A 13,195-nucleotide genomic window follows, 5' to 3' on the forward strand; every position below is an offset into this window, starting at 1 on the left:
AATACAAAAATAAGTACCAGGTGCATTGACTAATGTAGAAGAGTATTTTCTAATACATACAAAGAAAGAATAACCATTCCTCTATCACACTGCAATATTGCACATTTAACAACTCAGCATTTCACAGAAAACAACAGCACTACCTTCAGTCTAGAAAACATGCTAAAGATCTTGTTCCTAGAAGCTACCTGGCAAAGCAAATGGCAGCCTTAAAAAAATAAATAAAATATCAAACCCCCAAACTAAATTCAACCTGCCTAAAATAATGTGTCAAGTAAATAAGTTCTGGTTTACATTTACTGCCTATTGTTAAGCTACCATTTGGTTTCCTCTTTCTCCCCGTTTCCAAACACCCCACTTTAATTCAATAGACCCAGTCATGCTCAGGAAATTATAAACTTGCAAGTAACTATACCAAACAAGTAATTAGAGCAACAGCATCAGCTGTCCTACTGTATGTGAATGCTATTCCCAATTGGTCTTCTTTAAATACATGAAGTTAAATAACGTTTGGACCCTGTTACAATGTTAAGATAAACACACATGTAAGGCACTCTGTAGCTTTTACTGTTTGTCTAAATCTATCATCTGTCATCTGCCAGATGCCCAAGGGTGTCAAGATGAAAAGTCAAGCCTTGAGCTGCCAAAGAAGCCACGTGTCGTTTATTAATCAAAAGCAAAGGTGCATTTACAAACCACATTGTACAACTTGAGCAAAACTTAGAAAAGTTAGTGAATTATAGCAGAGGCATAGACCACGGTGGAATGGGTGCACAGCAAAGTACGCTCAGTGCTTGTCCCATGATGTTAAAAATGCACTACCTCTCCCTTTAGGCACGGTGTTATTTCTGCTCTTCTATTTGCAATGATAGCTATGGACTCCCTCCTTACAAACTCTGCAAGGTGTCCACCACTGCAATTTTGCTTGTCAGTGCACATATCAGACGATTATGAAATGTTCTCCTTCTGTTTTGTCTACTTTATTGAACTAAATAAAATGTCAGATAACTAAGAAAAAATAATCAAGTGTTCTGTTATGGAAAAGAAAAAGTCTTTCACTGACAACTAAGACTTGCTATTGACCTAGTCACAGTCCGATTTTCTGGGCAAAGCCAGTGTGCTCAGCAGACAGCTGACCTTGAATGAAACAGACTCAGGTCATTGACAAAAATCCCTCAAGGCAGAAATTGCACCTGTAAAAGCATGGCACAAGAATCTTGGGGCATTCCCACTTTTTTTCTGCTAGTGCCTCCTTTTCCTTGGTCAGCAAGTTGCAAGCAGGCGAAGTGATACGAAAGCTCTTTTTTTTTTTCCAGTTCAACAGCACGGAAGGGTTAGTCTGCCAAGAATCGGAGCCAGTATGAACATGTTCGTAATGACATCTGCAGAATTTCCTAACACTATTAAAAGAACATCCCCCGCTCCAAGTGCGTGCGTTTGTGTATGTGTGTGTGTATACATATAAACCACATCTTTATGAGTGAATGCCTTAGTGGTACTGGCAGGAACCATTACAAGGTAGAGGTCTTCACACACTCATCTAAGGAAAACCAGAAGCCCCACATACTTTCAAGTTGCTTCCAGCACACTTCCATCTAATAAAAACAGTTTCCATCTATGAGGTGTAGTTTGAGCCAGTGGAGCAAGATTTATTCACATTATTTCACAAAGTTTAGACTGGACATTCATTCACTGCTTTACAAGTCAAGCTGCCTTAATCCAGCCTGTGAATCCTGATGTTTTCCTGCCCAGGAATCAAACGCCCCAATAACCCTCCCTGCCTATGGGGTGAGTCGCTCTTTCTATAGAAGTCATCAAATTTACCAAGATGAAGGAGCAGGAAAGGCAGAGGACAGAACCACTGACCTGGAGTAGTTAGAGGTACAGGGATTGTAGCCAGGCAGAGGTAATTTGGCAGCAATATGCTAGAAATCCCACACCCATGAACAGAAAACAAATCACGAAAACATAAAGTGGAGAGAGAAGGAGGGACGCTCTATCCACACCTAGAGCCTAAACATTTAATTTCCTCTATTCTCCCTGATACTATTCTAAAATTACTTAATGTTTCCAAGAACAAAACTACTGCTGGGAAGTGAAATTGATCCTGATGTGGAAGCTGGGAAAAGGAGCCCATGGTATGACCTCTTCCTTAAAAACTAACTCCTAAAGAGGAAATGTTCATAACCGAATGTGCAGAACAAAGGTCAGTACTCTGCAGACCTAAAAAACCCCTACTATTCAGGCATGATTTTGAGTGCAGCACAGTGCAACCACTGTAGGGCCAGGCACCAAGGATCACAGCATCCAGAGAGGCGCACCTGAGAGAGGCAGCACCTCCTTGCTTCCAGCTTCCACCGATTTCTGCGCTCCCTGGGAGCTGGACGCTGCTGCCCCGTGCAGAGGCACAGTGCTGCTAATCTGCTGACTGGCAGCATTTTGCTTTGGAGAAGCAGCATCTCCCAGCTCCTGCTGAGTTTCTACCAGTCCACTTAACCTCTAATCTGGGAATGAAAAACAGTCTGGCACACCAGCCTTAAAGGACTCTTCTGTAGACTGCACAACAGTCTCACTTGAAAGCAGGCATCTCTCCAAAACAGATAATGGTAAGCTGAGAGTCCAAGCCAGCAATTCTGAAGCGCTATCATGAGACAGCCAAACAGATTATTTTTTATTAAAACAGCCTCCTTGGGTATTAAAAGCAAAAATTCATGAACAAATGGAGAAATTTCTAAGGCCATTAATTCTGTTGAGGTATCCACGCTGTCAGAAAAATTCACATTTATGCATCAATTCATTAAAGATGTGCACCTATGATATCTATGAAGAAATGAGTAACAAGCCTAACAGGTGTACATAAATAAAGATCCGTGTTTAAGGGAATGCCTAAAAACTGAGTCCTGGCTTTTTATATTAGCAGTCATTTTTTTAGTCTTTGGAAAACTAGCAGGTCAAGAAAATATTTTCTAGTGCTGGAACAGGCATATGCACAATACATATACAATGCAAAAATCTGTCACTACTTACAAAATGCAACTATTACCTTATATTGTTGAAAGGGTAAGTTGTTGCTAATAAAGTTAAGCTTTTTGTCTACTTCTGAACCAGTTTTTTAACTAAGAACAGGAAAGACAAAATAATCACGACAAAAAGAAGTAAAACATGTATTTTATTAGCTCATAGGATATGATACCTCTAAAATACTGAAGCGTGAAAATATTTTAAAGTGCGCATAAGGAAGTAATGTATTGAATAAACACAAGCACCCATGCATTAACACAGTAATTATTGGGATATATCAGTGGAACATTTCAACATGCATCCTTGCATGTGGTGTATTTTTTATTTTACTCTTCACTAGAACAACAGCTTAAACAGCTCCAAGATATTCCCCACAGAGCTATAATTAGTGCTTAAAGTGCAACCAAAAGAAGTGTTGGCTGAAACCTGAAATCTGAACCTGTGGAATGCTGGAATGAGTTTCTCATTTTCCTAAACAAAATAGAGCCAGCTACAGAGCTGCATGAATCGCAGTTCTGGTTCAGGCTATCCATATTATCATTTCTATTGTTGTTGCTGGTATGGTTACTGGGATAAAACAGGCTGTATATTGTAAACACCTGTGATAAAACAACAGCTGAGTTTTCCAAAATTTCTGTTGCAAAAGAGTCTCTAGTTAGCGATAGGTGAAATTGCCTCTGCACGCAAAGCCAAAGTAAACAGGCAGTGCACAAGAAAGATATCTGTATTAGGATGGACTTCACACACACGCACACCCCCCGCCCATCCTATGGAGCGTGTTCAGGCAGTTCCCAACGCCTCCATACTGCTGTCTGATTAAACACTAGAGAGGAGCCCACGGCCACCACATCCACACAGCTGTTGTTTCACTACTTATGTCAGACCCTTCCTCATGGAAAACTCCAGGTTTTGAGATGTCTGTCGAAATTCTGAGGTTCAACAAAGAATGTCAAATTTTCTGCCAATGTAGCTCTTTTCAGTAGATGAGCAGGAAAACGAGGCTGCTCTGCTTTTATCTCTGCAGGCTGAGGACGGAAGTGATCGCTTTGTGCAGTTTGTCTAGCATAGCATTTGTTTAGGAAGAAAGAACACATTTAGGCTGTGTGCAAAATCACTGCCCTCACGGTTTTGTGCCTTAAATGTTTGTTAAATTCTACGCACAGAAAATGCCTGACGCAAATTTACAGAAATTTGCCTTTCAGAAATCTATTTTTTTCACATAACACACAGAAATACACAGGCTCTGCTGTTGTTGCAGTATATGAGTAAAGTGTCTATGTGATTTGCCCGTACAAAGTAACCAGATTCATGTTTCAAAAATGCACACTCCGAAATGTATATACTTAAGTGTATGTAAAGAAACCCACTTGCCAAAGCCGCTTTTCAGTATTGGCTTTCCAAATTAAGATTTACCCCACAACAAGAATGGTGTGGGTTTTTATGTTCAAATGTATCACCTGTTTCAGGCTCGGCACCCAAACCCAGAGGCCGCTTTTGACAACAATTCCAAAAGCAGTAACACTGCTCTGGCTTGTTACAACAGTTTCCATGTATGTGTGAGATGGGATGAGGTAACTAAACAGTTTTGGTTTCCAGTACACTTTGTGACATTGTAAGGAAACTGGACGTTTTGAGGTATATTTTCCTGTAACTCTCATTCCAAATTTTCCTGCCTTTTAGGATTTGTATATTCCATTGAATGTAATGTAAGTACATTCCTGGTATATTATTTTCTTTTTCTGACCTTTTTTTTTTCACTACACGTTGACTGTCTGTGAAAAAGCTCACTTTTCACAGAAAGCAAAGGAGAGAAATTTTGAGGTTAGCTTTGTTTATATATTTCCAAAAGAAAATAAAGTGCATAGTATCAATGTTTATCCAGATATCATTGAGCCTAAACTGTATTTCATTTACTGGAAGGCAATAACCCTAATTCCACTTTAGCTGAATACTGAAAGTTGCTAACTATGTGAAAATGGTAAAGCAAAGAATTATTATTAGCTTAATGACGTGTTAAGGTTGTCACCTAACCTTTTTGCTGGGCAACCTCAGTTTGGAGAAAACTAAATCATGTCAAGCATGAACCACATCTGCAAAGCCATTAAGGCATCCTGAGATATATATATCAGCCAAATGCAAGGTAATAAGACCTAAAATGAAGCTTTTTGGTAAGACATACAGGAGAGTGGACAGACTTTTGGAAAGTGGTGTCTCTAAAAGGGAGTTTAGGGTCATGGAAGATAACCAACTGGCAGTAAGCTACTCTAAAATTCAGTCTGCTCCTTTGATTGGTAAGCAGGGTGAAGATCAACATGTGCAGGGAATAGGGAAACAGTACTATGCATGTGTAGAGAAGGCTACGACTTCCATGCCCCATTGTGGTATACACACTTGACAAAATAATGCCAGGAAACAGAAAGTGTTTCAGAAGGAACTACAGGAATGAACTGTGGTTTGGAAATTCTGACTAACAGAAGGAAACTGAATATAAAAAAACATTACTGTTAAGGCTGTAGAACAGACTTTGAAGGACAGAGTAAGAGGCACCATCATTAATGTAAACAGGTTGAAATGCAACATGCACTCTAGAATTCCAGGTGAATCTGTTAAATTTTTCTCTGATAACTTATTTTATGCAGAGAAATGTATTAAAACCAGACTGTCTGGTTTCTACAACATATATGATGAGCCCTCCAAGAAATCAGTAATGAAACAAGAACATGAAGGTTAATGTAACAGTGTGGTGCAGGTGGAAATGGTTGCACTGAAGGTGATGTGGGCTGTGCTGGAGTAACATGGGGTTTAAGGAAGTTGCGTGTATTTTAAAGAATAGAACAGAATAAAGTATTTAAACCCAGGTAAACAAAGTTATTAGGCAATTCTGACATACAAAGAAAGAATGTGCTAGTGAATCTAGTAATTACGATCACCTGCCTTCAAGAAAAGGATTCAGGCTGGAGGATGTGGAGAGAAGCACCACTCTGATGAGCAAGGAGATAGACAACCTAGTTTTTAAGTGACTAATGAGCATGTCTTGTTTATCCTATCAAAATGAAGTCTGAGAGGGGACTGTGTTCTATAAATATGTCAGAAACAGAAATGGAAGGAGAAAAGGTATTTAAGCACAATTTTGGCCCAAGAACTGCACATATATAACTGAATAAACCTGGCTGTAACTTAGAAGAAAGTCTCTAACCAACAGATTAGTGATGGCTGTGAAATGGTCTCCCAAAAGAAAGAGAGGGGAAAAATTTTCTAATTCATTCTAAAATAGAAATTGCTAAATGTATTTATAGGACATGATGCCTGTGATAGTAGAGAACTGTACTGGATGACCTACATGGTCATTTCCTGTCTTATGTCCCTATTCCAATTTAATTTACCCACGAGATCACTTGGCCAATTACTTGGTAATTACTTACATGTGGAGATTTCTAACACTGTAAGATGGACCATAAATATAGCAGAAGAGGCATTTTACAGTGAAAAGGAGACCAAGAAACTTAGAGGAGTAACAAGCTATACATTTTTTCATAGTGAAGGTTTTTAGTGACTTGCACAGCCATGGACACAACAGGTTTCAGTCAAGACTGGCACATCCCATAAAATGTACAGAAAACAGAAAATAACAGATGGATCAAGAAAACAGGGACATTGATGCAGTAATAATCGGATGAAATTTTGCTGATCTGGATTATGAAGAAGGCCTTTTCTGATGCTAGAACTATGAATATTATTTCAAGCCACTGGTGCTATGTGTCATGATGTCAGAAGGAGGAATTACAGTGTTAATATGCCATGTGATTTTTCCAGTTCTGCTCCGTAGTCAGGACACACCTGAACTACAGAGCCACCCAAAGTTTAACTTGATATGTTGAAGTAACTATAACATCACACGTTCAGATATTACATCACAGATGCAACAGGGATACACAGTATATATGCAAATCATATAACAGATAAATACCAGGATCTAACATTAGGTTACATCAGCACACTGGAAGTCATGTCTTCTGAGACCTTCCCCAAGCACAGTGCTAATACTTCTGATTATTCTTCAACAAGTGGGTTTTGGCCAACTAATTAGAAATGTGCAAGAGGTCTTGTACATGCAAAATGTATCTATATATGAACTGAGATATGCATACACACAGATGTGTGTTATTCAGTCTCAAACGGCAGCTGTACAAGGTGAAAAAACACAACATACAGTTTAAAAAATCTGGTCTTAACCTCCATGCACCATAATATTTCAATGTATAAAATCACAGCTTTTTGGGAAGTTACTTTAACACATTTGACTGGACGTCTTCTTGCAATAACTTCTGTCTGATTTTTGTAGTGCAATTCTCTGGCAAAGCAGAACAGAATAAATCCTCTTTGTGTAGGCAACACATCCTACTCTGATGCAGAGAAGTAATGACAGGATGAATAAATTTCGGAGAAACATCTGTGGTACAACACAGGCAGCAAACCTTCACCTGGACACTTGCAAATTATGAACAATCTTTTCCACTTTTGGAGTGGAAGCATACAGTGATAATCATGATGATGATGATGATGATTAATAATAATAATAATATGAATCTTTTCTTTCCCTTGCCTTGCCTTGCCTTCCCTTCCCTCTCTTGCATGTGGGTAGGAGGTTTGTTTAGTGATTGTAAAAGAGCCTTCTGCTCCCAGCAAACACTTTGAACACATGCTCTGCAGCCAAAGTTGGTGAAGCGAGAGAGATGAGAAGGGGCAGTGATGATGGGAGGGAAGGCACCAAGCCGAGTTCTCACAAGAGGTTCAGCCACACAGCATCTGATCATTAATGGCCATCAAACACTTTGGCTTGTGTCCAGCTTGCTAAACAGAATGGTGTCATGGCAATGAGATGAAGGCCCCTGCGCCGACACAGGCAGAAAGCCAAAACTTTCCTTGTAGATTTCCCTGCCTCTCCACCCTCTTAGGTTATATTAAGGATGACCTGCCCTGTTGCCGATTTGGACTACCTTATGGGTACTGCAGAACAAACATGAAGCATGCCATTGGCGAGACGTTTGGAGAGGTGAGATAACCAGCTCTTTGAAATCTTGCAATGTAAAATATCAGCGGGGGTCATATATCCAGAAACTTGACTATCGGGTCTTTGCCAAACAGCAGTGAAAGAACAAGTCAGAATATCTGAAATGCATTACTCTCCAAATGATGTTGAGACTGATCCCAGAATAACAGGCTTATTTGTATGAATAGAAATGATCTAGTCTGAATGCTGCATCACAGAGCCATGAATCAGCGAGCGTTAAGTCCCTCAAGTGCTTATAGAATTGTGCTTATAGACTGTGTGATACAGACAGTGATCTTAAAATCTAATGGTACTCTGGTTTTATCGTTCTGAATCAAGGAAAGGCTTCTGTGTTCTCCCTTTCGTCCCAGGCTCAGCACAGTCTTATTACATGATTTGGCCACAATCATGTTTTGCAATGCTAAGTCTGTTTTTTCTTGAAAACACAGTGAAATGTGACATTGCATACCTAATCTTTTCTTGAATATGTTACTTTTGGATATACTGCCCTTTGTCTGATTTTTTCAGGCAAGCTCTGTGTGATTCCAATGGAATTATTTTTGAGATGATTAGGTCTACAACTTCTAATACATTGGTATTTAAAACACAAGCTTCTAGAATTTTCCACCCATATGACTGCACTGTTTCCAAGAAAAGGACCTTGTCAACTGGAAGTTTGATATAAAGGGAGCTTTTATATTTGCATAGAAATTGTTTGATAGCAAAGTCTCCAAGGTTTCTCTTTGAACTCAAGTATGCAAATTTAATAGAATTAAACAAAATACCCTAAAGATGACAGAAAATCATGGTACTTCAGACAGGTTTAAAAATTGGTTTCCTCTTCCTTTACCTTGATCCTGGGCAGAATTTTTAAAGCATATTTAACTTGTGGGTTAGACTGTCATTTCATAAACTTAGTTATTACTCAGTATCCTTTCTTTAAATAGATTTGTCTGTTTCAATTCATGGCATGTGCTGTCTCTGTGGGACTCTACGGAAAAACTGTACAGTCATTTATCTCTGTTATTTTCTGCAGGATTTGGAAGGGGTAATCATATTAGCTCAGCAGATTTAAAAATAATAATAGTTCTAAAACACCCTGCATGAGCTGTTAATTGGAATAATATACACTAAAGATAAACCAGGCATTTTTTACATGGATCCCAGTCTCTCAGCAAACTGAATAAGAAACTGTGGCTCCCGCATACATTTAATTTTTACTGCATGAGTATAATAAAAAAGTAGTAACTTAGTTTAATTATACTATAATCAAAGTTATTATTCAGCACCACCTTTGATTTTCCTAATTAAACAAGCTGAGCATAATTTCCTTTTCAGATGCTTTTAGAAAATCTTGACCTTTCCCTTCCCTGTCTCATTTTAAAAAAATAATATCCAGTCGTGTGTGCATATGCACAACAAATGAAGAATATCAATCTTGAACCTTTGTGTAGATCTGAATGAAGGTCTTGCTAAATTTTCCTGTGCCAACATTACTTTAATTTTCATCACAGATGCCATACTAGATGTAATACTCTTGTTCAATTCAATATTTCTAAAAAAGGAAGGTCAAGATCTGTACACAACATAATAAGCATTTTTGTCTGCCTATTATTGTTTGCACAATTACTGTGACTGCTTGGGGAAATCTATGTTCAGCTGAGTATCTAGTTATTACCTTGGACAATAATCTGATTTTCTTCTCACATTTGCCTCATCTTTTACAGTGATACATCTTATGATAGTGTAAGGAAATATAGAAATAGTACCTTTATCTGAACACAGAAAGGCATGGTTATTAAAAAGAACAAGAGCAGGTTCATCGTCAAGTAATTTTTGGTCTGGAAATTAAGGCTATTAAGGAAGGTGGTAATTGAGACATACATTTACAATCTTTCATTCTGTATTACATTTTAAAGAATGAAAATTAGAGATTAACCTTACACATTTTGTATTTCTTATCAGTATGATTTTATGTAAGTTTTAAAGAGAACTTCTATTTCCTTAGTAGAAATGAAAAAGCTTTCGAGTCAGAGCTAGACAAAATTTCCAAATATATGGAAATATTTAGATCTATTCAACTCTGCATGGGCAACTTTGGGCCGAACAAAAAGTTGATAACATTAAATAGAAGCTAAATCGTAAAAATAACAATTTTACTTGCATCAAATATGATTTCTACTATTTCTCAAAAAAATACATCAAACTCTATTTCTGCATTGTTATCAGAAAAAAAGACCACCTCTGAATTTAATTTTACAATTAAATACTCTGTTTCCACTATATACTGGTACTTACTAAAAATATAGAACAATGTACTGGTAAAATTAAATTCATCTGGGTTCTGTAGCATATCCTCTCCTATTACAGCTATAATAATAGCAATGGAACAATAATGCTTGTAGGCAAGATCCATGCTTTTGACAAATTCTTCCACATTCTTGATTTATACCGGATTTATCCCCAGTTTGAGATTTCAATGAGGAAATGTCTGAGTTCTTCTGGTACAGAAAATTTGGCTGAACTTTTCATGGTTGTCTTACCTACATGAAAAATTACATTTAATCTAACATGTATATATGTTTAAACATAAAACTTACTTTGTTCAAGTTCCCCTGCTTCCTGCAGTTCCATTACGGCCCTAAATACAGCAGAGTTCTATGGGTCCAAACCTATCAGTGACCCTAAATGTGCTTAACTGCTAAGCCCCTGGAATTTCTCACAGGTTAAAGTGTATGCTTTAGTACTTTTTTATGGTAGGCTTCACATATTACATAACGTACAACAAGCAAAAGCGTAAATCTGCAGCTCCACACCAAATGGTCATCATAAGACCAAGTGAGAGGAAGGCAGTGGTCCATGTCTGCATGGTTAGTAAAGCATTCACAGAACTGGGTTTGAGATGCATGTCTTTAACACCACATAGCATAGGAAGCACACAGTCCCTGTTGTTAGCTTAGTATTTCAGTAATTGCTCTTCATAACTTACCTGCTAGGCAGTTGAGGATGTATTATTATCCACATTTGGGGCAGGGAGGGCAGGGGTGAGAGTAAGAAATTCATGCAATTTTATTGATGAAACCAAAATAAGCCCATGATGCAGCTGTGATTAGATGTGAATTCACACCTCCTAGGCTTGTACTAGGAGGTGATATTTATGGTGATACTGGGTATCAATGTCGTGATGTATTTATTTACAACTGACAGTCAAGTACACTGTACGCTGCACCGTGCATACAGATATTGTCAGCTTGACCAAGTTGTCTTGTAACTTTGTCTGTTACCCCTCTGCACCCATTGCCCCTGTTTGCCATTATAACTGCTTTTTATGGTATAATTGAAATTACTACAGTCTCTCAGTGGCAGACACTGTCTTTTACACACAGCACAAATCTTCCCACTATAGTTTGCTAAAATCAGTTTTGGCATACCTGGTTAAAACATTTATTCACTTCAATAATAGCTGCACTTTCCGATCTTGCTGCACAGGATTACCGTGTTCTAGTAACTGTGTTCCAGTTCCACTTTGGTCCAACAGTTTCAGTCTCTTTAAACAAATGTTTTGTATTAATCCCCTCTTCTCTGATCCTAGAGCCGCCCACCACTGAACTAGCAAGTCTCCTGCTGCATTCAAAATAACGCTCAGACCTTCAAGTGCAAAGCTTTAAAATCCTTTACACCAGTCCTATATAGTGGAAAGAGGTGTGAGCGCTGGAAGACGAGAAATTCCCTGATCTATTTAACAGGCAGGAGGGTAAGAAGAATAACTAAAAACTGGCCTCTGACATCAAAAGTTCCTCTAAATACTTGTTTCCTTCTGTGGTCTTATTTGTTTGACAGTAACTTATTAAAGAAAATTGAAAAGGCATTAGATTTTTTTTGTACAGGGGCATTTGGGATTTTGTGTGTTGTATTACTGAAAATCTCTGTGCTATATCACAGAGAAAATGTAATAGCACAGACTTGTAGAGAAATGCATATGTAAGTTATAAATAGGGTGTAAGTTCTCTGAGACCAGACATAAACGCTAAAAGAAACATGGGTGTAGACTTTTTAACCCCCAACTCCCTATTAAAATCATCAAACTTCCATTAAGAAATCAAGCAAAACAAAGCAATGCAAGAAAGGAAGAAAGAAGGAAATGCACTCAAGGCTTTTGCTTTAAAATTTCATTGCAATTCAGATTTGATGACTTGGCACTGTTGTGCAAAGTAGCATTTTTCAGTCTTATTTTTTCTTGCAGAATTACATCATTACCTCAGAGCAGTTTTAAAGGACACTGAGGATGATGTACTCCATCAGAAAATGAACAGAGCTGACACTTCAGGAAGGATTGACCATCAGGTCAATACAGAAGGAAAATGCATTTTTAGCTTTGCGCAAAGGAAGCTTTTCTTCTTTCCTTCAGAATCCCTTCCTCTTGCCCATGATGTGCACTTCCACGTACTGGGCATGTGTACCCTCACACTTGCACACAAAAGCAGACCCAGCACATGCACTTTGATGCCAACCTACCATTCTGATGCCGTTCTCAAAGGCCTGACGTGCCAGAGAAGCAGGTCCATCCACAGTCTTACCGTCGTCATCAGGCCCCCAGCTGGCACTGTAGATGTGGATGTGCTGGGGATTAAGGCTTAGAGACTTTGCTTCTACCATGTCTGTCACGTCTCCGTCCAGCATCCGCACACCTTCAGAATGAAAGATACAATGAATAGGACCAACCAACTCAAAATGCTTCTTTTTTTTCCCCCACAGATTAAATTATTGTATAGGACATTGGACTGAATGATCACAAGGATTTCTACTGTTGCTGAAAAAAGCCCAAAACCTGTTTGGACATGTGTTTTTCCAATGGAAAAAACCCCTAGGTGAAAAAATACAAAAAGGAAGGAATATTTTGGTCTTTCTTCAAGTTCTAAAAATTATCTACAAGTCATTTTTCCACTGTACAGCCTTCAAACACCAACAACAAACTTTTACACTGAAGAAAACTTAAAACAAGACTTGAACCTTGAAATGTTTCTATGCCTCACTTTAAGATAATGTATGTTTTTCTTTCTCCTTTTATACTGCAGTGAAACTGCAGCACCTACTTTGAGTCGTTCCCAGTCCTAAGTATGTTGA

General features: G+C 38.3%; 1 protein-coding gene across 2 annotated transcripts in view; it reads right to left on the bottom strand.

The window, feature by feature from the left end:
* Positions 1-13,195, bottom strand: part of PCSK5 (proprotein convertase subtilisin/kexin type 5) — a 253,679-nt gene that overhangs the window by 133,415 nt on the left and 107,069 nt on the right. For both annotated transcript variants that reach the window (XM_063320402.1, XM_063320403.1), the window contains exon 7: positions 12,587-12,759. In XM_063320402.1, the coding sequence (XP_063176472.1) occupies positions 12,587-12,759 (173 nt within the window). The remainder of the gene's footprint in view (positions 1-12,586; positions 12,760-13,195) is intronic.

The sequence above is a fragment of the Chroicocephalus ridibundus genome, chromosome Z (assembly GCF_963924245.1).
Source record: "Chroicocephalus ridibundus chromosome Z, bChrRid1.1, whole genome shotgun sequence".
NCBI classification, from domain to species: Eukaryota; Metazoa; Chordata; class Aves; order Charadriiformes; family Laridae; genus Chroicocephalus; species Chroicocephalus ridibundus.